Here is a 25,613-nt window from a genome sequence, read left to right as displayed (position 1 = left end):
AAATACAGCATTATGCTCGTACCAGCAAAATTGTTTACCACCTCAGCTAATTCCAAAAATACTTAGTACATTTTATTCATGGTGTTCTACACTGCATTAACTATTTAGATAATATCACTGTAATGGACAATACAGGTGGAACACCATAGGAAAGTTTAATACTTTTTCATAAAGCTCTTGCAAAATGGCTTACATTGTCAACTTGGCAAGTGTAGTTTTTTGGTCCCAGCATTAAATATCAAGCACACACTATCATCCCTACATGCAACCACTTTAATGCAATAATAAATTTACAAGTACCCACTAACCTCAATCTCTTCTTGACAAAATCACATACCACATAAAGTTTATACTCCAAGCACTGCAAATGGTGCACCCGCTTAACAAGCAGCACAAAAAGGGCAACAAATTTGTGTGGTCGGCTTCCTAAAGCTTTTCAATCCCTTAAGGATTATCTCAAAACAGCACAATGCCTGATAATGTACACACTAGGCCTGTGATGGATTGCGACAGATGAGTCTTGGATGGGGACTGCAGTGGTTTTATCTCAAACTGTCTGGCAGGTATGAAAGACCAGTTGCCTATGCCATCGAAATACCAACAGCAGTGCAGCTGAACTATTTCCAAATAGTGAAGCATACATTAGCAATAATTTATGGTACTAGGGAGTTTCACCTGTTTTGCCAGCAAATTCTACCTGTTAATTGTATGCCAACCTTTAATACTAATTTTTGGGCTTAAGTCTAAGCTCCCAGAAAATACAACTTTCACCGGCCACCCAACTTGCCAATGCAGACGCCCTATATACCACTTTTCCATTGGCCCACCTTGCATTGGGTCAGCAGGAAAACGTTTGTGCTCTATCGGCACCTGTAACAAACCCTGGACGAATTCCTGTTCACAGCACCAGAGGTTGCAACAGCAATGGCCAGCTACTGCATTCCTCACACTGAGAGCGCACACTGATTTTGCTGGGCCACTTCAAAGAGCTATGTGGTTATCGGAGGTGGACATCCTCTTGAATTTGACCTCTGTGACATGGATGTTGTCAACAACCACCCATTCTACCATCTGCGCCCCCTCTACAATCTTTGCAATTGTGGGAGTGCACCCGTGTTGTGTTACCATCTCTAAGAGCAGCTTAATTGGGAAAACTACCTACCTGAGGTCTCATTCCTTTGATTGTTTTTAACCCCTTATCACTGGGAGTATTTTTAGTTTGAACTAAGGACCATGTTGATCCCACAAATGGTTAGGGATATATACTGTTCACACACTGCAGACCCCAATTTCTTAGATATACAAGCAACATGCAGCAGGTCCCCCTGAGGCTACCTACTAACGTGTGTTTTGTATCAACAACCACATAAACACTGAGAACACCTCAGGCTCTGTGTTTAAAATAAATGTTTGTACCTTCCTCGTGACCGGAAAAGTTTAACCAAGAACTCCATTCCCAAGAATGTTCCACTGCCATGCCCAATTGGTAATTGTTACAGAACCTGTAATCATTTCTCTAATTGCATACACAAGCTATATTTGTATTAATTTCTTGAATGCAAGCTAGGCACTTCTTAGCAGTCCAATGAAAGTTGTATATGTTTAATACAGACCAATTTGCTATTCTATTCATTATCTTTGACAAAATGTTCTGTTAAACATGTGCACTTACAAACAACTCAATGAAAAAGTTTGCTCACAATATGTTCATACTGTTTGAGGACTCAATACAAGAGTTTCATATACAGAACATAACTTTCTTAATTATGTGCATGTATAGTTGAAACTTTCTATTGTTTGTTAAAACTACAGCGCTAAAAGCATACACAATATGAAACTGAGCACTTAAAGCATAATATGGGAAGTAAATATTTAAAAATACACAACAAAAGCACATGCACAGAATGGGTTCCGCTGTACTTCGGCCATGGTTAAGTACGTATACAAAGGGCTGAAGAAAAACACAGAACATTGTCACTGTTTGCCAGCAGCTAATAACCCAATATTGCTAATCCATATTAGCATCATATGGCACTATATGTCACAGCCATGGACTGAACAGAGGGCAAGTCAAAGATGTTGTAATTTTGTGTAACGACATCAATATAAACTTGCTGAAAAAGGGCATGAAGAGTGTTACTAGATTGGATTTCCACTCACGAAGGGTCAGCTACCACAGCAGCAATGTGTTGACAGAGCTCACCATCCATCAACTTTGATGGTAATTGTGAATAGACAGATCACAATGTAAAAACACATTCACTATTTCAGTTACTGACAACAAACCAATGAGCAGGTACCACCACCACCACCACCACCACCACCACCACCACCACCACCACAGGGCTCTGCTCTTAATTTACATCTATTTTACAAAATCACAATTTTTTTTTACATACATGCAGTGTCATTATGGAATATGTGGAATGTAATGGAAATGATTCAGTAAGGTTATCAGCAGCTCGTGACTTTCAGAGAACAGCGTCACAGATTCCAACATGACTACTACAAGAATGGTGTCTGATCATTAGATTGAGTGAATCTGAATATTTTGGATTTTTAAAATTAAAGATATAAGGAGAGCTGAATGATATTATGAGTCCTTTAGCTGCTTACAGGCATTGATAAATATCAAATGTGTGCCACAACTGGGACTAACCCGGTGCAGGAGGTTTTTGTAGCAGTTTAATCTGGTTTATGCTTTGTTCCTATTCTCACGAGGTTTGTTACTTGACTGATTCAAGTCTCATATATCTTTCTAACACCCTGATGTGGCATAAAAGCAATTTAGACTCCTGTATCTATTTTGAATGCAGAGCGGATCAATGAATGGGGAAAAGTCCCATGCATTTCAGGCACATGGGGAAGGAGGGGGGTTGCTTGTATGATATTCCTTTGTGGATGAAACTTCCACAGGTACCACATCTGGAGGACATGCTCAAACCTTGAGCACTTAACTCACTATGGGTGGAGGAATGCAGAATTTAACACCACATCACTTTATCATTTTCTTAATTATTTTTGTTAGGCTGTTCCTCAAAGGTTAGGATAAAGATATTGGTACTTTATCACATTTTTGTCCCCACTGGATCTGACGAAGTTAGCTCCTCACTGCTCTAAATTAGCATGCAATTCCTTGTCACATTTTAACACCAGAGCCCGATGAAATATGAGCTAGAGTCAAAATCAGTATTTGCAAGAAATAACAGGCTGGTGTGTAACCTGGTTTCTTGCAAAGTTGAAGCATATCTGAGTGATGTTTTCTTGTCTTAAGTCATTCTTTGTCTTTTCTATAGCTGTGACTGTAACAAACTTACCTTGTATGTGTGAGAAAGAACAGTGGTTTCGTAGCCAGAAATAGTTCTCTATCGCTCCTCCAGCGCGCCAGGTACAGGGTAAATTGGCTGACTCCACTCCTCACCTAGATCTCTTCCCATGGTGCCGATACAGGCAGGAATGCCACATGATATTAATTCTCCACATTAAATCTTTTATTCGCATGTGCTGAGACTGCCATTTCAGTGTGGCAGCCACTGTGTGAGAGTTGTATCCATTTTATTCTGGATCATCTGTCCTGATGGCACTAAGTGATTGGAGGCTACACATAAACACCATCCCAAAACTGCTTGGGTAATATGGGGAGTTTACAATTCATGCATCAGCAGTGCTATCCTTGCATTGTCAGGTGGCTACAGCTATAAAGGTACATCATGACCCCCCTCCCGGAAAGACAGCTTGGCAGTTATGTTGAGTACTGTTCACTAGTGATAATTCATTAAGACAAGGGCTGCTTTATTTTTTTTTATTATTTTATTTTTTTTTTACACACACACACACACACACACACACACACACACACACACACACAGTGGAGAGGGTTTGCTCTATGTTAGGTGTTGTTCCTCAGATGGCACACACTTCCATCAAATTTGGAAGTAAGTGGAGGTAAATTCATAATGAAAGCACAACTTCTTCTTCTTCTTCTTCTTCTTCTTCTTCGAATTATCTCAAGCACGGAGGTTCTTACAGGTTGTCCTACTGTAATGAAAGCTAACCTGATGTTGCTCTCCACTAACTCATCTTTAACAATGTAGAGGAGTCACTGTCTATTGCCCAATTCTGCAGAGGGACATTAAGTCAGAGAGTCAGCAACAGAGATTGTAGCACAGAAAGGAAGAAATGTTGGAATATCCTGGCATCCTGGTCCTGAACTCACAATGCACATGCCCATAAGAGTCCTTACAGCCTTATGGGAAGAAGTTTAATTTACTTGCTCCACAATTTGTTTCTCTAGAAAACTGAAGGTAGTTACGAATTACAATTTATTTTTGTAAATTTCTTTGTGGTATGGCAATTTAAGTTAATTTACCAATTTACGGTTTGTAAACACATGTCTCCACTCCTGTTACTACAATAATCAGCAAAATCTTAATGGTTAGTTTCTCAAAAACAGTCTTCAATTACAGCACTAAATGTAGTTAAGGATTATATATTATACTGAACACTAGTTTTCCTTCAATGACAGCCAATATCTAATGCAGTCCCCTCACTGGTCAGAGGGAGGCAGGGGTACAAACACCTGCAATAAGACAATGCTTAGGAAAGAACTGAGGTTCATACCACACTTCAGATTGAGGACAGCTCTGGTTTAAAATTAAACCTTGCATAGCCAATGTGAAGCATTTTTCCCCTTCAGAGGAAACTGTATTACATTTCCCGCAGAGACTTTCATGTTCCTTTCTCACTTATCACTCTTGTCAAAGAAAGTGAAAGTTTGTATTTAACAAATCTATTTGTCATTTAACTGGAGTTAATTTTTAAAGCAGCCACTACCTAAAAACATAAGTTCCTTATTCTTCTGGACAGTAGCAAAATAGCCAACATTCACATAAAAATAAACATCACATTCATGCATGTGTAATTCAAAACTTCCAGTAACCAAGCTCATTGACACATGCAAATTTCTGCAGTTCTTTACATGCCACTGCTATCTAAGAATAAGAGAGAAACTGGAAATTAAAGTGTGTGTTACTCAAGCTATCAGTGAAATTATCTTTCTCCAACAATGCAGTAATGAAACTTAGAAAGGAAATTTAACAATAAGTCCCCATCTCTCACAACTGCCAAGTACCAGAACCAATCATCAAAAGCTTATTTAGCAGCATTAAATTTAATAAGTATCAGCCTCATACAATTAAGAATTACTGTTAATGTTTATCATCCTACCTGGATGTCATTTTCATAGTTAACATTTCCAGGAAGCTAGAATGAAAAAATTCCAGCAATTCATACAAAGATAACATTTGTGAAGTTTGTAAAAGTACCTCAGTAAATGAGGGACAGGAAAACACTCACACAATCACACTTAAGAATTTCTAAAAGTAAATTTTATTGGAGGCATTATCCACAGTTAAAACATTAATAAAGACAGGTTGTCTACCAAGAAGAGTAATGGTGTTCCACCAGCATGCATGGGAAAACAAATTAGTTGGTGTGTGTGTGTGTGTGTGTGTGTGTGTGTGTGTGTGTGTGTTGGGGGTGAGGGGCTTCACATGGTTATAGTGGCAATTTAAAGACACACTGCCTCTTATCTGCAGATGATATTCATAAATAAAATTTTCTGCTTTATTCTCTTAATATAAAATCTGAACACAAGGCAGTGGCATATCTATGCAACACTGAGGATGCAAAACAATTTCATGCATTTTGTGATATAGGGATACACTGCAACACAGAACATTGAAAATACAATGACTGGAACAAAACTCATTCACATTAATGCACAACAAATAAGAACCGAACATGTGAGCAGCCTGTTATAACTGAAGTACTATTGTACAGCAGGTTAGGTATCAACAATAAATGATATGATCTGACTGTACATACTAATAACCAAATATCAAGTGTATGGAATTAACTCAACTGCAAAACTCAATGTGCGATACTCTGAAGATAGCTGCTACTTTTAAGTAACAAAATACCTTTTATTTCCCCACTACAGAAGACTTTACTAGGCAGCCTGAACTATGAATAACCAGGTAATTGACAAATACTCCATTTTTGACCAGCTCACAAAGCAGTTCAACTAGCAATGTTAGTAACTCAAAACAGTAACAAACTCAACATTTGTATGGTGGGTTGTCTAAGCAATTTCTACCAACCAAATCAATACTGCAGTTCTAATTTAATACTGGTACCTGTACCTCTTTGTACTACTTTTTTTTTAAAAGAAGAAAATATCATTGCAGACTTAAGACATTTCCCACAATTCCCATATAATTAAAGGATTTTCTTCAACTTTCCTGCTCTCCTAGTGAAATTTTGCTGAGTGCCAGAAGGGCAGAACTGTTTTCTATGCCAGTGACAACTGCCAGACACTTCTTTCTGGGTGTCATACTTTGCTTCTATCCAACACTTCTTTACATTCCCCACTACCTAATTCCTTCTTATGTTTTCCAGTGTCTAGTTCTTACACCTGTGGGCACCAGCTGAATAGTAGTAGCACCATTCTGAATCCTAGCCAACAATATGGAGGACATCAAGAAAGTCCAAAGAAGGGCAGCTCATTTTGTATTATCGTGGAATAGGAGAGAGTGTCTCGGCTATGATAAGAGTTGGTGAGGTAATCACTGAAACGAAATCTTCTTTCACTGTTGTGAGATCTTATCACAAAATTTCAATCACCAACTTTCTCCTCTGAATTCAAAAATATTTTACTGTCACCAACCTACATAGGGAGGAAAGATCATTGTAATAAAGTAAGAAAAATCAGAGGTAATACAGAAGGATTTAAGGGTTCATTTTTCCCACATGCTGATAGTGTGGAACAGTAGAGAAATAGTCTGAATGTGGTTCAACGAACCCTCTCCCCGGCACTTAAATGTGAATAGCAAAGTAGCCACGTAGATGTACACTGAAATTTATTACTAAAATAACTGAACTGTTAAACATATAGATAGCAATTCACTTATCTCCACACAAAAAATTCTCGGTGACTGCAACAGTCACTGCGGCCAAAATGGAATGTGTTAAGCTTGCTGTATCAATGAGACAGCAACAGCAGATGAAGGGAGGAGAAACTTCTAAAAAGGAATACAGAACCTATTGTGTGTGCCTAATACTACTAAATTACACAAATGACACCACAAACTGCAGGCAGGGCATCACCTCATGCCATTGGGAGAGGAGACAAATGTTATGGACTACGATCTACAATTATATTTCAGCTGTCTACACCATGCTATTGCTCAGCTCTGGCAAGTTTTCATTTTTAGATTATTTAAGTACCAAATGTAAAAAAAAAAAGGTTGGGACTTTTTCACATACGTTTAGATCGAGTTGTTTTGTTTTAGGGTGCAGAAACAACTAGGGTCATAAGCACCCATGTCAGAAGTGTAGAACCCAAAGACAAAAAGATGAGTTAAAATGACACTATGTTGATCCCAATCGACAGAAGAGAAGACATCTAAAAACAGACATGGAAACAGCTCTCTAGAACACGCCATAAAGAAATGGAGGTCCTGAGCTAAAAATTAAATGCCCTTTGCCATACTGCTACGGCAGATAAAAAGTGAAACGCTTTTGACAGCCCACACGTCGCTTGCTAAAAACTGTTGATAACTCAGACAGTAAACACACACGAAAATGTAAGTGTTAAAAAAAGGGCATTCAGTCAGGAAATGGTGGACCATCAAAGGTTGAGTGCAATGGGCACAAAGTGGTGGGGGGAGCACCACTTAACAAATGGTGATTGCTAAAAAGACAGTGCCCGATACACATCCTAGCTCATGGCAAGAGGGCCAAGAGGAGGTCATCCAAGCTGCTCAGAGAGACTTAATAATCCAGAGCCTGTTCCCATGAAGGGAGGACCAGTGGTGATGACAAAGTGACACCACCTGCTGACAGATGGCAACAAGAGATAATTGGAGGGAATGTAAGAACTAGCAGGCTGAGGTAAGAGAACTGCAGTCTTGTTAGTAACGTCAACGGCCTCGTTTCCTGTCAGACCGACATGATCAGGAGCCCCCATAAACATCACAGTGGCTCCATCAAGAGTGAGCAAGTGACACCTTCCCTCGACCTGTTGCACTAAGGGGTGGATGGTGTACACCACACAGAGGCTTAGAAGGGCACAGAGTCTGAGCAGATGACAACTGAAAAACCACGTGTCACCGAATGTACTGTGTGGCCTGATACGGGGCGAAGCACTCTGCTGTAAATACTGAGCAGTGTTCCAGAAACGGATACCGAAAAACTTCGGTGCCAATGATGAAGGCACACCTGACACCATGTTCAGTTCAAGAGCCATCAGTGTATTGCTAAGTTCTGTGTGAAGGTCTTTAAACTGAAGATGATAGAGCAAGGCTGGAGTAATGTTCTTAGTGAGCAAACGATGGCCAAGGTCTGCCGCAACGAAGCCAAGGTGTTAAAGGGTTCACACATATTGGAAAACTGCTGGAGCCAGGAGGTAACAGAAGAGAGACGAGCCCCATACTGGCAATCAAAGGAATCATAGGAGGCGGCATAGGATGGGTGGCCACACATGGCACACAAACAGCATACACCTCTGTTGGGGAGAAAGTCATGGTGGTAGCACAGCTGTAGTTTGGCAGATTCTGGATACAGGCACTCAACCGGGCTAGTATAGAAGGCGCCAGTGGCCAAACTGATGCCACGATGGTGGATAATATTGAGACAGTGTAACATGGACAGATGTGCACAGGCATAAACAAAACACCCATAGTCGAGTTTTGAACTAACAAGGGACCAGTGCAAATGGAAGAGGGTTCTTCAATCTGCTCCCCAGGAAGTACTGCTGAGGATACACAGAACAATGAGGAACAGCATAGAGCAGGCCACCAGGTAAGACACATGGGAGGACCAAGAAAGTTTCCTACGGAGCATGAGCTCCAGGAATTTTGTAGTTTTAATGAATGAAAGAGCAACACGCCCGAGATGTAAAAATGGTGGAAGAAACCAATTCCGCCACCAGAAATTCATACAAACGGTTTTGTCAGCGGAAAAACAAAAGCCACTGTCGATGCTCCACAAGTTAAGAAGATCGAGACATCGCTGAAGACACTGCTCAATGCGACAAGTCCGGAGAACTGCAATACATGGCAAAATCATCAACGAGAAAGACACTGGAGACACCCGGCGGGAGACAGGCCATTATAGGGTTAAAGGCAATAGCAAAGAGGATGACGTTCAGGATGGAACCCTGAGGCACACCGTTTTCCTGGATAAAGGTGTCTGATGACAATGCAGAACCCACATGTACTTTGAAAACCTTGTCTCTTAAAAATTCCTGAAGGAAATAGGGTATGCGGCCATGGAAGCCCCATGTGTGTAGAGTACGGAGAATACCAGTCCTCCAGCAGGTGTCCTAGGCTTTCTCCAAATCAAAACATAGCCATAGGTTGGTATTTTCACAGATAACCATTCCTGAAAAGTGTTGACATAGTGACGAGGTGGTCAACTGCAAAACAGCGGGCTCTAAATCCACACTGTGCAGTGGTTGGTAAACTGCATGACTCGAGTAGTCATACCAGCCATGCGTGAATCTTCTGTTCCATCACCTTGCAAACAGAATTGGTGAGAGAAATGGGGCAAAAGCTAGAAGGAAGTTGTTTGCCCTTACCAGGCTTAGGTATGGTTATGACAGTAGCTTCACGTCAGCATCTGGGAAATGGGTCATCTGTCCACAGGCAGATGTGCATATGAAGCAGAAAGTGCTTGCCCGCAAGAGAACTGTACTGTAACATCTGAATGTGAACATCGTCCAGCCCTGGGGCAGAGGATCAGGATGAAGCGAGAGCATGACCTAGCTCCCTCACAATAAAGGTGGTATTGTAGCACTCGCAATCCTGAAAAGAGAAGGGTATTGCCTGAGCCACCTCCACTCATTTCCAATGGAGGAAGGCGGGGTGATAGCGGGAGGAGCTCGAAATTGCCGCAAAATGATGGCTGACCAAGGTGTTGCAGATAGCAAGAGGGTCCACTATGACATCATCTGCTACAGTAAGGCCGGAAATCAGTGAATGGATCTTGGTCCCAGAGAGCCATCTGAAGTTGTCCCACATGACAGAAGAGGGAATGGAACTGTTAAAAGAATTAGTGAATGAAAGCCAACTAGCTTTTTAACTAACCTGAAGAACGCAACTACACTGTGCTTGCCACCATTTATAATGAATGTGACAGCGTAGTAAAGAGGAAGTGTGAGGAATAGAACACACTGCGACGGTAAGGATAACATTTTTAAGATATTCTACCTGGTCATCACAACTGGGGAAATGATGTTTGTCGAAGGTCAGCAGGGAGGATTAAATCCTCCCATCAGCCTTAGTAAACTGCTATTTCAGTGTGCACATAGGTAGGGTAGGAGTCAGCAAATGGTTAGCACACGGGAAATGGTTGCTCGAGTATGTGTCAGAACAGACCACTCGAGACAATGGGCATGCTGGGCAGTGCTGAATGATAGGTCCAAAGGGGAATAGGTGTGCATGGAGTCTGAAAGGAACATGGGTGCTCCTGTGTTAAGGCACAGGAGTAAGTTGATTGCTAAGGTCAGCCAAGAGGGCACCTCTCTGACAAGCTCTGGGAGAACCTCAAAGGCGATGGTGCACATTGAAGTCCCTGAGCAGCAGAAAGGGGTTGGGTAGCTGCCCAATAAGCTAGAGGAAGTCTGCCCTGGTGATACTGAATGACAGACAGATGCAAACAGTACAGAGAGAAAAGGTCAAGTGAGGAAGGAAAACGCAAACTGCAACACCTTGAAGATGGGTAGTCAGGGAGATGGGTTGACTACCAACATCATCCCATATGAGCAGCATGACTCACCCATGAGATGAAATGCCATCCTCGGGGTGGGGAAGGTCAAAACAGACAGGACAGAAATGCGAGAGTGGACACTGCAATTCTAAGAGCAGCCATAAATCCTCTGATCGATGGCCATGAACATTCCATTGAAGGAGGGTCATAACAAGGAAAGGGGAGGAAGGGAAAACTGAAGGTGTGTCGCCTCAGCAGCTGCCAACTGCCAGCATACAAAGACTCACTGCTACACGGTGCAGAGGCTGGAGGATCCTGCTTCATGAGATCTACAGAGGCTTCGGCATTCTTCCCCTGTTCTGAAGTTCAAGGTTGGTTGGTTTAAAGGCGGAAGAAGGGACCAAACTACAAGGTCATCAGTCCCTTGTTCCTAATAAAACAATGCCACAAGTGTGAGAATAAAATGGATGAAACATATCACACAAAATGGAAAGAAAGGAAAAGCTACAAGAATGAAGGGAAGGCAATGAACACAAAGGAACAAAAGAGGACAAGAAAACAACAGGGATGCTAAAAACAGAAGAGAGTAAAACATGAAAGCAGATTACAATGGCTGGCCAACCACACGAATAAAAAGGGAAAGCCAGCCACTCTGCAACACCCTAAAACCTCCACCCTAAAAGCACTAGGGTGGAGGACACAGAGGGACAAAGGACATGCGCTAAAACCTACATAGAAGTATAAAACCCACTCTCACGGATAAAACGTAAAACTAAAGCCACTGTGGTGGCATGGTCATTGCCGGTGCAGAAATCGACATTGCACAGTGCATGGTGGAAAACGCACCCAGGGTGTCCTCGCCCAAGAGATGGAGAATGGGCAGGACTGCAATGTGACAACGAGAAAGTGGGCGAAAGATCTCAATGCACGATGGACACAATGCACCTTGTAAGGTGCTCTTCCCCAATTGGCTAGCTCTTTGGGAAAATTTTGAAGAATAGAGGTCAAACCCTACAGGGGACCATCACATAAAGGCTGAAACGTGTGAAACTCCTTTTAGTCGCCTCGTACGACAGGCAGGAATACCTCGGGCCTATTCTAACCCCCTGGACCTGCAGGGGGGAGTGGAGTCCAAGGCAGAAAAACAGTTGGCGGTGCACACTGGCAACACAGAGGTCAGCCAGGCAAGAGTATCAAAGAGGATCTCCGAGTTAGCGAAGGAGAAGACCGTTTCCCTTTGTTGGACTTCTTGGAGCCTTCCTGGTCGGCAGATAAAGACAGACGTTTGTTGGTTGGAGATGTAGGAAGTCTTTGTGGGAGTATTCCTTCTGTCCTTTCCAGCTTTCCAGCCTACCAGTTGTGTAGCAGGTGACTATGCCCCGTGAACACCGCAGTACTGAATTTGACATCACATGTCTGTGTGGCCATGTCCTTCATCAAGCGAGCTGTAGCAAGAAAACTACTGTAGGTGCCAGATGGTAGAACAAAGGGTTTGTGACTAGCCAACAACTTATGAGTGACCAGGTGACACTCTTTTCCTCTACCCGGATTTCCTGGACAGTCCGCTAATCAAGACATACAGGACAATCTTGAGAGGAGGCAGCATGTTCACCAGTGCAGTTGATACAGTGGGGAGGCAGATGGCAGACAATCAATCTTGTGTGCATCCCTAACACAGGTTACACATTTCGCTGGGTGTTGACATGACGTTCAAGTGTGGTTCAAACGATGACACTGGTAGCAGCACATTTGGTTTGGAGAGTACAGTTGGACTGCGATAACTTCGATGCCTACTTTGATCTTTGACAGGAGCACCAATCTATCAAAAGTGAGGAAAAAAAAAGCATGTGTGGGCACTAAGAGTGCATCTACCTTTTTCATCACCCCATGGACTGCAATGACACCCTGAATAGAGAGGTATGTCTGGATTTCTGTCTGTCAGACCATCGAGCAGCCTAGTGTAAATAACACCACGGGAAGAATTCAGAGTTCAATGAGCCTCGACATGAATAAGATAACCGCGGAGAAGCAAACCGGCAAGCAGTTGTTGTGCTTAAGAATCAGAAGTAGTCTCCAAAAGCAAAGTGCCATTGTACAAACGAGAGCAGGATTTCACAGGGCCAGTAATAGCATCAACACCTTTCCGAGTACAGAACAGATTTCCATTGCAAAGGACTGACTGACTTCAGTACGCGAAACCACAAGTAACCGTGGTGCAGCTGGGAGGGTCTTTGAAGCGGGAGTTTCATTCTGTTTATGTTTGGCAGACGTTGACTGAGAATAAGATGACTGGTTCATTGCGAGAAAATCACCCATGGCGCACTCCATCCAACTGCCCCCCCCCCCCCCCCCCCCCCGCATCTGAGGGGAGTCACCCACCTTAGATGATTGTTCACACCTCCTGAACACCTGACAGAGGGACCAGGCTTGGGAAGGTAGCAGCTCAGACAATCACCTCTCCCTGGGCCTGGCCTGTACCAGGGGGTACGTGTGAACCCTACCTGTCAACCTGGGTCTGGGAATTATGTCACCCAGTCACCTATTACGTGTCAGATGCATGGACTGGCTTTAAGGTGCGCACAGGGAGGAAGAAGAAAAAGAGGAACCTCACCAAACGCCGAAGTGAAGGAAGGACAGGAGAAGGTGAATGAAGAAAGAAAAAAGTAACAGAAAACACTGGAGAGTATTCTGATATTGACTACCAAACATGCAGAATACATTTCCAAAAACTGCCCAGACATGTTACCCAAGAGAGGGGAAAAAAGAACAGCAGGAGGTTGGATATGCAGCATGGAAGGGAGAAGATGCTGCAAAAGCTGGAGCTCTGTGGTAGCCAAGCACAAACCTGCCAAAGAGCGGTGAGCCCCCTGGGGGTTCAGCTTGAGTTATGGAGATTATCATGTGTAGTGCACATCACAGCAGCAGTATTTAAAGAAACAGTAGAGCCATGAGCGAGAGCTGTACTAGCTTGAGGTACACATGGCCCATGTTTGCAGCACCACTAGATCCTATTTGTGAGGCCTTTCAGTGATAGATAAATCACATAGGGATATGATTATTGAAGAATAAGCAGTCAATTTATAAAAAGTTTGCACTTCTCAAGTCATTCCTCCTGAAACTGGCAATTGCGTAAGTTAAATAGAAAATCCTGTCTTCTGGTATTTTTTTCCCAGTAATTTCTATCACCGAAGTTCAGCACTGTCCGGCTTGGCTAGTACTTTGCTGTTGGCAAGCAGAGTGCACTCATCCTTTTGAGGAGCTACTCCATTGAGAGGTAGCAGCACCAGTCACAGAAACTTACAACAGCTGGGGAAGCAGTGTGCTGACTACATGCCCCTCTGTATCCACATCTGGTGATGCCTACAGGCTGAGGATGACACTGCAACTGATTAGTACTGTTGGGCCTCTACAGCCTGTTCAGGTGGTGGTTTTTTTTTTTCCTCCACACAGAAGAAGCATTGTCATTTGATACCATACACACGGTATTTGTTGTCATTACCGAAACTTCGATAACACACACTGTACGATCAGGTTGTATTGCATATTCTTACATTTGCTCCTGGCATGATCATGGCCCTTGTTGATACAACAGTCTGTCATAATCTGCACGATTTTTCAGTTGCTCTTAATGCAGTCTGTCTTAGGTTACTGATTGTACAGAAATCTTACACAATGACACCTACGGTTACACAAATGCATTTTAACATTACTTAGCTTGCCCAGTGAGAGGCATTTCTGTATTATGTTCAATTTCCTCAACATATCTTTTTATGATTCATACATTTCAGTACAATTTGCAGAGAAGCCCATTAATAAAATATTCTTGCAACATTAGACACGTAAGATTTGATTTCCTTTAGAAGGCCATTACTATCTGTCCTTTTCGTAGGAAACTATGAAAAGCAATGGAGGTAGTGCATTTTCCTGTTACAGGCTGTTCCTGTGCTTCAGCTATCTAGGTCTCTACCCCTCCATACTCTCAATTTGCACTTCCCTGGTAAAATTATTTTACTCTCAGTCTCCTTTTCTACCCTTTCTTTATCCATGTTTCCTGAACTTTACTTCTGGGTACAGTGTAGTGTGCTTCCACCAAAGTCCAAGAAAAGCATCAGTAGATATTTGTCATACACATGGTCGTTCCCACAGCTGTCTCACTGCTAATGAGACCTATCACAGACCTTCCTGGCCTGAATTTCTACTGTTCTTCTCTCTGTTTTTCTGTTTGCCAGATTTCTCTAGAATCTTCTCAAATATATTTTGCACATTGGTACATAATGGCAATGTCTCTACAGTTTCATTAAACTATCTCAGCTTCCCTTCTCAAAATCAGTTACAATTATTCCCTTCTTCCAGCCCTCTGGAGTTCATTTCCTTCCATACAGCTCCAACAACTCCATAAACCCACTGTTTGCCCACTTTTTCCACTGTTCTGATTGTTTCCACAATTAGTTCATCTAACCCTGTGCCCTTTTGCCCCCCTGTTCTTCAGTATCTCCTCCCACTTTAATCCATAATGCAGTTTTCCTTTTCCAATTCTCCTTTATTTCTCTCTCCACTGCTCCAACTGAATTTAGCAGCTTGTCAAAAAATATCCTCAATAGCTAAGGTCTACTACCATCTTTATTAATCGATTTACATTGTCTGCCACTCCTATTTCTGATCATTCTACAATTTTTTTCTGGTTTTCTTTCCTATACTGCTTGATTATCATGGTGCATTTAGCCACCCACTTTCTCTTTCCCCCTGCAGCAGCTTTTTGTGCCTCCCTCTATCTCAATTTATAATTTTCTTTGCTTCTTATTTCCTTTCGTTGAAAGCCGTACATAAACAGCATTTTTCTTATATACTGCAGCAAAAGTGCACTTATGATATACACAGCTTTTCCTTTGAATGCTGCAATTGGTAACTGTTTGAGCAAAGAACATTGGGAGCTGAACACTATGAATCACGAGCCGGATCTGGATAGCAAATGACACTGCTTGTTCATTATTTCCTTTGCTTCGTAAATGAAGTTAGTTGATATAATGTTTAAGACTAGCTATTAGGTCCCTACCCAGCACCTATTACATTCAAACCTGACCACCACCTCATACGATGATATTCAGAAAAAAAAAAAGAGTCAAAAGTTTCTGGCAACCATGATTAAAAGATTGAGCAATTCTCACTGGCTACCATATACTATTTTCTACAGCTAATAATAAACCTCTACCAGCAGCATGAAACAGAAGAGCTGGGTCCACCTTAAGTGCACTTTACCGTAACTGTTCCCATAACTTCAGAATTCCACCAGGATGTCATATCTCCTATAACCAGTTCTTCTGTGACCCAATGTTCTAAGGATATTCAGTGGTATTAGAAGGCTCATGGAAACTGAACACCCAAATGACCGAGTGTTTTCTCGTCAGACTAGTACAGCCAAAAAATTGCTGAATCATTCTTCCTCAGTACTGTGTATTACCACATTTAATATATGAAGCAGAGAAGTAACAAAAATTACAAAAATTTATCCTCATCATGGGAATGCACTATGAATGTGTCATTAGCTTTATCCCCAAAATATGATTGGTTTCTAAGCTGCAGAATAAAGAGTTCTGTTTTCAAAATTCTGTATTAGCATCACACTAATATGTTCTTGGCGCATAGCCATATTGAATTTACCACAAACCCATGTTCAGTTTGTGCAGCTGGTTGCTGATCTAACTGGAATACAAGTCTCATAATAATGCTGACTAAAATGCAGTACCAATAACCCATTCACAACCCAAATTATCACTGATACCACCCATCGAAGATAACATGTTCTAAAATGTAGAAGAGGACTAAATATAAACCCCTTGCCCAAATATTTTCAGAGATGTTTCATGACTTGTCTCTCATGCACCACCATATCATCTGTTTTGAACTTGAGCTGTACCTTCAATGGAAGTGTTTTGAGCCATCAGTTTATCTAGCATTGTGATGAAGGTTGGTTGGTTGGTTTGTGGGGGTTGAAGGGACCAGACTTCAAAGGCCATCGGTCCCTTTTTCCATGATCATGAATCACCTACAAGAAAGAAAAAACAAGTGATGGAGATGACAAGGGACGACACACAACAAGACATAGACAAAGACCAGAAAAGAGGAATTAAAAGCACACACAGTGTTACAGTAGTTGGCCGATCATGGAGGAGAAAAAAGCCAACCACCAAGAGACACACTAAAAACCCCCAATCTAAAACTGTAGCCAAAGGCCAGACTCAGTACAAAAAAGAGAAAAACCCTCAGATCGAACGATAAAAGCCTCCTGCATGAATAAAACTCAAAACTGAGCCTGCCATTGCAGCGTCACCCGTTAAAAGTCCAGGGAGCATATCAGGCAGCGCAAATGTCTGCCTGAGCACAGTTAAAAGCAGACAGGCCAATAAGATGTGGACTGCTGTCAACACTGATCCACAGCAACATAGAGGTGGGTTTGCGTGGTGCAATATATGACTGCGCATCAGCCAGGTGCGGCCAATGCATAGCCGGCAGAGATCAACTGAGTCCTTGCGAAAGGCTTGCAAGGAGGAGCGCCATACAGCTGTAGCCTCCTTGAAGACCCAAAGTTTGTTGGGGGAAGGCAGGGTACGTCATTCATCACCCCAAGTACTAAGGACTTTTTGCCGCAATACTGGCTGGAGATCACATTCTGGAAGGTCAATCTCCAGGGCCAGTGTGCTGTTAGCCTGTTTGGTCAGCGTCTCAACACGTTCATTACCCCAGATGGTGACATGACCCAGGGTCCACATAAAGACCACGGAGCAGCTGCAACGGGGAAGAGTATGGAGGGACTCCTGGATAGCCATCACCAGACGAGAGCGAGGGAAACACTGGTTGATAACTTGTAAACCACTCAGGGAGTCACTACAGATGAAGGACTCACCTGAGCAGGAGTGGATATAATCTAGGGCGCGGGAGATGGCTACCAGGTCTGCTTTGAAAACACTGCAGCCAGCCGGAAATGAGCGTTGTTCAGAATGATCCCAAGAATAATAGCATAACCAACTCCACCAACAACCATCGAGGCATTGGTAGAGACCATGTCAGAGCTGTGAAACGCAGCAAGGATGGAAAGAAAGCAGCAGCAGCAGCAGCAGCAGCAGCAGCAGCAGAGGGTCTCAGGAGGGACAGTCCTTTGGGCCCTGTGCCAAATCCAGCTGAAGCCATGGGTGGGGCACACACCATAGGGGCATACATATATGGGCCCAGAAAAAGAGGTGGAAGAGGGAAAAACTCAAGCCCAGAGAAAAGAGCCCAGATGCAAACCACAATCGTACAGCCTGACCGGGGCTGCTGTCCTGGAAGATGGATGACCGAATTGGCGAACAGGAGATGGTAATTTGGATGCCCGGGCAAGCTACAAACATGTGCAGCATAAGCAGTTAGTAGTCGGCACCGGATCCACAATGGAGGGACACCAGCCTCCACAATTATACTGTTTACAGGGCTTGTGCAGAAAGCTCCAGTTGCGAGTCAGAGACCGCATTGAAGTACGGGGTCAAGCAACCGCAAACGCGGAAGGCGATGCCGAACCATAAGCCAGGCTCCCATAATCGAGACGGGACTGAATCAACGCCTGATAAAGTTGTAGAAGTGTAGACTGACTGGCACCCCAGTTGGTGTGACTCAAACAACAGAGCGTTAAGATGCTGCCAGCATGTTTGTTGAGGGAGCCAAGTCAACTGGGCATCAAAAAGCAATCCCAAAAACCAATGCATCTCACCACAGCAAGAGGTTCGTCGTCAAGATAAAGCCGTGGCTCAGGGTGAACAGTGCGACGCCGGCAGAAATGCATGATGCACGTCTCGGTGGCCAAGTCTGGAAGCCATGTGTGGCAGATAGCGCCCTGTAGCTGCCTTTCAGTAACCACAATGCCAGTGGAGCTATAGTACAGGCAAAAGTCATCAGCATACAAGAAGCTGATACGGACATTCCCACAGCTACAGCTAGCCCACTGACAGCAACTAAAAAGAGGCAGACACTCAAGACAGAGCCTTGCACGACCCCATTCTCCTGAACTCGGGAGGAACTATGGGAGGGATCAACTTGCACACGGAAAGAACGAAGAGAAAGAAAATTTTGATTAAAAACTGGGAGCGGGCACCGAAGACCCCACCCATGAAGTGTGGTGAGGACATGATGCCACCATGTCGTATCATATGCCTTCCGCATGTCAAAAAAGACAGCAACCAGATGCTGACGGTGGGCAAATGCTGTGTGGATGGCAGACCAGATTATCAGTGGCAGAGTGGCCCTTACGGAACCCACCTTGGCATGGAGCCAGAAGGCCACGAGACTCAGGTAGCCAACTCAGCCTCCAGTTCACCATGCGTTCGAGCAACTTTCATGGAACGTTGGTGAGGCTAATCTGGCAGTAGCTGTCCACCTCCTGTGGGTTCTTGCCAGGTTTCAACAAGGGGATGATGATGCCTTCCCACCATTGTGATGGGAACTCACCCTCAACCCAGAAACAGTTGAAAAAGTCTAGCGGGCGTCACTGGCAGTTCACCAAGAGGTGTTTGAGTACCTGATAGTGGATGCGATCCGGCCTGGGAGCCATATCAGAGCAAGTGGCTAGGGCACTTTGGAATTCCCATTCACTGAATGGAGCATTGTAGGATTTGGGGTGGTGCATATGTAATGAAAGGCTCTGATGTTCCAACTGCTCTTTCAGGGAGCAGAAGGCCAGAGGGTAACTCGTAGAAGCGTAAATCTGATCATAACGCTCCGCTAAGAAGTCTGCAATCGTGTTGGAGTCAGTACAGACTGCTCCATTCAGGGAAAGTTCAGGTAAGCTGACGGGGGTCCAATACCCATAGAGTCACCTAATCTTGGCCCAAACCTGCGATGGAGAGGTCCAGATGCCAATGGTGGAGATATACCTTTCCCAGCACTCCTGCTTCTGTCTGTGAATAATGCGTTGGGCTCGTGCACAGAGCCACTTAAAGGCAATGACGTGGTCCAGTGACGGGTGCTGCTTATGACATAGGGGGGGCTGCGTGCGACCGCGAATCGCCTCAGGTATCTCTGGTGACCACCAAGGCACAGTCCTCCACCAAAGGGACCCAGAAGAACAGGAAATTGCAGATTCCACTGCAGAAACACGTGTGAACCACCACATCAATTGCGCGAGGGCCCACTGGAGGCTTAACCACAGGGACAGCCGTCGCCACCTGGAGCACCAAAGTTGCAGTCACAGTATACAAGGTAGTCATCTCCACTGGATGAGGCCGTTCATATTCCCTCTTCACACCCTGATGGGTAAGCCTGTCCAGGATTTTTATTTCCATGTGTCGACACACCTTATGGAGAACAGGGCAGTCAGGCAAGCAGGGTGGGTGGTGCTTCCCACAGTTGACAAGTAGGAGGCGGCACACACGGAGCACCGGGTGCAGACAATGACTGCAATCCCTGCATGTGGCGCTGATCGTACAACGAGATGACATGTGACCAAACTTCCAACACTTTATAAGCACCGCATAGGGGGAGGGACATATGGTTTCAATGGTAAACCATCACCTTGACCTTTTCAGGCAACGAGTCACCTCCAAGACATCAGTGGCAACCCTGTTGTCTTTGGGTCCCCTATGCATGTGCTGGATGAAGTGGACATGCCGTCGCTCTAAGTTGGCGCGTAGCTCCTCATCTGACTGCAAAAGGACATCGCAATGGAAAATAATACCCTGGACTATGTTAAGGCTTTTACGGGGCGTAATCAAGACAGGGATGTCACGCAGCTTGCCACAGGCGAGCAATGTCCGCAACTGGGCTGGGGAGGCTGCCTGGATCAATATCACCCAACTGCGCATTTCAGACAACGCCGCCACTTCCCCAAACCTATCTTCGAGGTGGTCTACGAAAAACTGGGGATTCGTTGCCTGAAAGGTCTCTCCATCAGTCCTGCAGCAAACCAGGTACCAAGGTGAATACGGCTCAGGATACCAAGTCACCCCACGGTCCTCCCAAGGCGTGGCCAGGGAGGGAAACACTTGGGAATCAGGTCACAGCATCAAATTAATTTTGTACACGCTTAGAGACTGCTGGGGCTGAGTGACCACCAGCTTCATTTGATTTAATCCACTTCATTGCGGGTCATTCGTCCTGATGCCACCCAGTCTGACCGAGGGTTCTCCCCACAGGCACCACCCAGCCTCAGCAAGAGCCACCTGGCGGGATTGCCATTGCTAGGGGTTCTGGTACCCCAGAAGGATGGGTACCTACTACTTGGCATACGTGGGGAGGTCTCAGCTCTGGCATCAGCAGTGCGATCCTTGTGTTGTCAGGGGGCTGCCACCAAGAGGGTATATGACAACCCCACCATGACGGACTGGCTACCATGCTGGATTTCGGGTGCCGAAATGGTCCAGAATTGTCTTGGGTGCAAAGGGAAGTATGGCACAGGAGACAAGTAGGCAACCCATAAGACTGAGTGCAAAGCCCGCTACACGACAATAAGTAGCATGCAAGATCTTGGTGCATGATGGACAAACAAAAAACACCACGTAAGGCGTCCTTCCCCAAACGGCACGCACTACCAACAGAAATTTGGAAAAGGTGGAGGTCAAACCCGAGAGAGGACCATCACAGAAAAGCCGAAATGTTGGTGACTCCTTTTAGTCACCTCTTATGACAGGCAGGAATACCGAGGGCAAATTCCAGCCCCCGAAACCGCAGGGGGCATTGTGATGTAGATTCAGACAATTACAGGAAGCACAGTCAGTGCATCTGTAACAACAGTTGCAATCTATTACAGTTATCAAGAGTTACTGCACCTACTGCCATTAGAGCATACAGGACTCGTGGAGAAACTGTTTACTAAATGTCACAGGGGAGGGAACAGTAAACATTCCAATACAGACAAACTCATCAAATAAGACTTCCCTCTAAAAAGAATACCACTGCATTGATTCTGTTGTTCACTCTTTACATTTGGAGATATTAAGCACAACAGTGTGACAATAAATGCGTAAACAAATGTTTAAACATATCACATTCCAGTACCTGCAATCTTAGAGGATTATCCAGTTGGTTGGTTGGTTTAAAAGAGGGGGGAAGGGACCAAACTGAGGACATTGGTCCCTTGTGCCTAATAAAACAATGCCACAAGTGAGACAATAAAACAGACGAGACAAACAACACAAAACGGAAAGAAAGGAAAAACCACAAGAACAAAGGAAAGGCAATGAACACTAAAAGGAACAAAAGAGGACAAGAAAACAACAGAGACGCTAGAAACAGAAGAGAGTAAAACAAGAAAGCAGATTACAGTGGCTGGCCAACCACGAGAATAAAAAGGAAAAGCCAGCCACTCTGCAACACACTAAAATCTCCACCCTAAAAGCACTAGGGTGGAGGACACACAGGGACAAAGGACATGCACTGAAACTTGGATCAAATGATAAAACTCACCCTCACGAATAAAAAACGAAACTAAAATCAGCCAATGAGTTGTCAGATAAAATGAGAGGCAACTGGACAGTCAAAGTGGGGAAAGTGCACCAGAATATGGGCCGTCAACCGGGTGCTGCACCAACACTGAGGTGTGTCTTCACAGCACAACAGGTAATCTTGTGTCGCCCAAGTGTGGCCAATACAGAGCCGGCAGAGGACAACGGATTCCCTCCAAGGGGCCCACATGGAAGCCTTCCACACATTCGTCGTCTCCTTAATGACATGCAGTCTGCTGTGTGTACTGTTACGCCATTCCGTCTCCCACAGCCGAAAAACCCTACGGTGTAGGTCAGAATGCAGTTTCCCTGCATAGCCTGTTTGGTCAGCCTCTCAGCAAGTTCACTGCCTGGGATGCCGACGTGTCCTGGGGTCCACACAAACCCCACTGAACAACGGGACCGGTCCAGGGCATAGACAGACTCCTGGATGGACGCCAACAAAGGATGGTGAGGGTAGCACTGGTCAATAGCTTGTAGGCTGCTCAAGGAGTCAGTATACAGAAGAAATGATTCCTTGGGGCATGAACAGATATACTGAAGTGCACGATATATGGCCACAAGCTCTTCAGTGAATACACTGCAGCCATCGGGCAAGGAATGCTGCTCAATATGACATCTGTGGGCAAAGGCGAAGCCAACATTACCATCAGCCATTAAGCCATCAGTGTAAACCACTTCAGAGCCCCAGAACACTTCAAGAATCGAGAGGAAGTGACAGTGGACAGCCGCAGGGTTAACAGAGTCCTTAGGGGCACAGGAAGCTTCGTCCTACAGCTGCACCATCGAGGTGTACATGACTGGACCTCGAGCAGAAGTGGTGAAGGGCCACCTATGTGGGAGGTGAACTGCCGTGGTCGGGACAAGAAGATGGTAATTAGGATGTTCAGGAGAGCTATGAATGTGTGCAATGTAACTAGCAAGCAGTTGTGCACGTCTGATCTCCGTTGGAGGAACTCCAGCCTCCACCAGTACGCTTGTCACCGGACTAGTCCTAAAATCTCCTGTCACTAGTTGAACTCCGCAATGGTGCAATGGGTTGAACAAAAGACAACGCTGAGGACACCGCTGAACCATAAATCACACTCCCATCATCAAGGCGGGATTGAACAAGGGCTCTGTACAGCTGCAGCAGCATGGAGTGATCTGCACCCCAGTTGGTGTTGCTCAGGCAGCGGAGGGCATTGAGGTGCTGCCAACACTTCCATTTATGCTGACAAAGATGAGGAAGCCAAGTCAAATGTGTGTTGAAAACCAAACCTAAGAGTCAATATGTCTCCACTACAGCGAGTAGATTGTCATTAAAGTAAATTGCTGGTTCCGGATGAACAGTACGATTCTGAGAGAACTGAAACTTCCTGGCAGATTAAAACTGTGTGCTGGACCGAGACTCGAACCTGGGTAGAGCACTTGCCCGCGAAAGGCAAAGGGTCCCAAGATTGAGTCTCCGTCCGGCACACAGTTTTAATCTGCCAGGAAGTTTCATATCAGCGCACACTCCGCTGCAGAGTGAAAATCTCATTCTGGTTGACAGAACTGCATAACATGTCTTCATGGCAGAAAACTGGAAGCCATGAGCTAGAGCCCATGACTGCGCCTTGTGGATAGCTCACTGTAGGCGATGCTCAGCAACACCAGTACTGGAGCTGCAGTACAAAATGTAGAAGTTGTCTACATACAGAGAAGGTGAGACAGAGGGCCCAACAGCTGCTGCTAGACTGTTAATGGCCACTAAAAACAGAGACACTCACTACAGAGCCCTGCAGGACTCCATTCTCCTGGCTATGGATGGAACTACGGGAGGCACCAACTTGGACATGGAAAGTACAGAGCGGCAGGAGGTTCTCGATAAAAAAGGGAGCGGGCCCTGCAGACCCCACTCATACACTGTGGCAACAATATAATGTCGCCAGGTCATGTCGTATGCTTTATGTAAGTCAAAAAAGATGGCAACCAGGTGTTGGCATCTGGAAAAGGCTGTTCCGATGGCTGACTCGTGGGGCACAAGATTATCAGTGGTAGTGTGACCCTGGCGGAAGCCGCCCTAACATGGAGCCAGTAGGCCAAGTGACTCCAGAACCCAATTCAACTTCCGACCCCCATTCATTCCAGCATTCAAGCAGATTTTTACCGGGTTTGAGCATTGGAATGATGGTGCTCTCCTGCCATTGCGATGGAAAGATGCTGTCACACCAGATCTGGTTGAAGATGACGAGGATATGTCGCTTGCAGTCAGATGAGATATTTTTAATCATCTGGCTGTGGATCCGATCAGGCCCAGGAGCTGTTTCAGGGCAATGTGCAAAGGCACTGAGGAACTCCCATTCAGTAAATGGGGCATTATAAGATTCACTGTGGTGTGTAGTGAATGAGAGGACTTTCCCTGCCAGCCGCCATTTGAGAGTGCGAAAGGCTGGGGGGGGGGGGGGGGGGTAATTCTCCGATGCAGAGGCTCGAGCAAAGTGCTCGGCAATTGCATTTGCATCAGTAGATAACACGTCATTTGTAGTAACACCTGTTGAGGTCTGGTACCCGAAAAGACGTTTGATCTTTGCCCAGAATTGGGAAGGTGATGTATAGCACCCAATGGTTGAGACTTATCTCTCCCAACATTCCTGCTTCCGTTGTTTGGTAAATTGGCGAACACGGGCACAGAGCCATTTAACGCCTACGAGGTGCTCCAGTAAAGGGCGACTCTTATGCCCCTGTAGAGCTCACCGACGCTCCTTAATTGCTTCAGCAACTTCCATTGACCACCAAGGGACTGCCTTAAGCTGGGGCCACCCTAAAGAGCAGGTGATTGTGTTTTCTGCCGCAGAAACAATTGTTGTTGTCATCTGCTCAACCATCATACTGATGTTACCATGTGGAGGAGATTCAACGGTAACAGCAGAGGTGAAAGTTTCCCAGTCCACCTTGTTTAAAGCCCGTCTGTGCAGGCGTTTGTGGGCCTGACACCGGGGCAGTGACAGGAAGATGGGGAAGTGGTCACTACCACACAGGTCGTCATGTGCACTCCAGCAGATAGATGGGAGAAGTCCTGGGCTGCAAATTGATAAATCAATGGCCAACCAATTAACTACCGTGAGCCACACTGAAATGTGCGGCGGCCCCAGTATTTAAGAGGCAGAGGTCGAACTGAGACAGTAAAGTTTCGACATCTCTGCCTCGGCCAGTAAGCACGGTGCCACCCCACAAGGGGTTATGGGTGTTAAAATATCCCAAAAGTAAGAAAGTTTTAAGGAGTTGATCAATCAGTGCAGTTAATACATTCAGAGGTACTGCACCACCTGGAGGAAAATACACATTGCAGACAGTTATTTCCTGTGTCATCATTATGACAGCCACAGCTTCAAGAGGGGTCTGAAGGGGCACAGT

The 25,613-nt window shown here is 44.8% G+C and overlaps 1 protein-coding gene across 3 annotated transcripts in view; it reads right to left on the bottom strand.

Annotated features, from left to right (window-relative positions):
* The window catches only part of LOC124721840 (synaptoporin-like), a 107,100-nt gene that overhangs the window by 70,872 nt on the left and 10,615 nt on the right, over positions 1–25,613 (bottom strand). Inside the window, exon 2 of one of the 3 annotated variants that reach the window (XM_047246970.1) lies at positions 16,685–16,813. The exons of 1 other annotated variant lie outside the window; for it this stretch is intronic. Coding sequence is in view for 1 of the 2 variants with exons in the window: in XM_047246968.1 (XP_047102924.1) it covers positions 5,227–5,262 (36 nt within the window). In the remaining variant the exon portion in view is untranslated. Of the gene's footprint in view, positions 1–5,226; positions 5,263–16,684; positions 16,814–25,613 lie in introns of all 3 variants that reach the window. One more of the 3 variants, XM_047246968.1, reaches the window with a different exon arrangement.

The sequence above is a fragment of the Schistocerca piceifrons genome, chromosome X (assembly GCF_021461385.2).
Source record: "Schistocerca piceifrons isolate TAMUIC-IGC-003096 chromosome X, iqSchPice1.1, whole genome shotgun sequence".
Taxonomy (NCBI): Eukaryota; Metazoa; Arthropoda; class Insecta; order Orthoptera; family Acrididae; genus Schistocerca; species Schistocerca piceifrons.
This window is presented reverse-complemented; position numbering and strand designations above follow the sequence as displayed.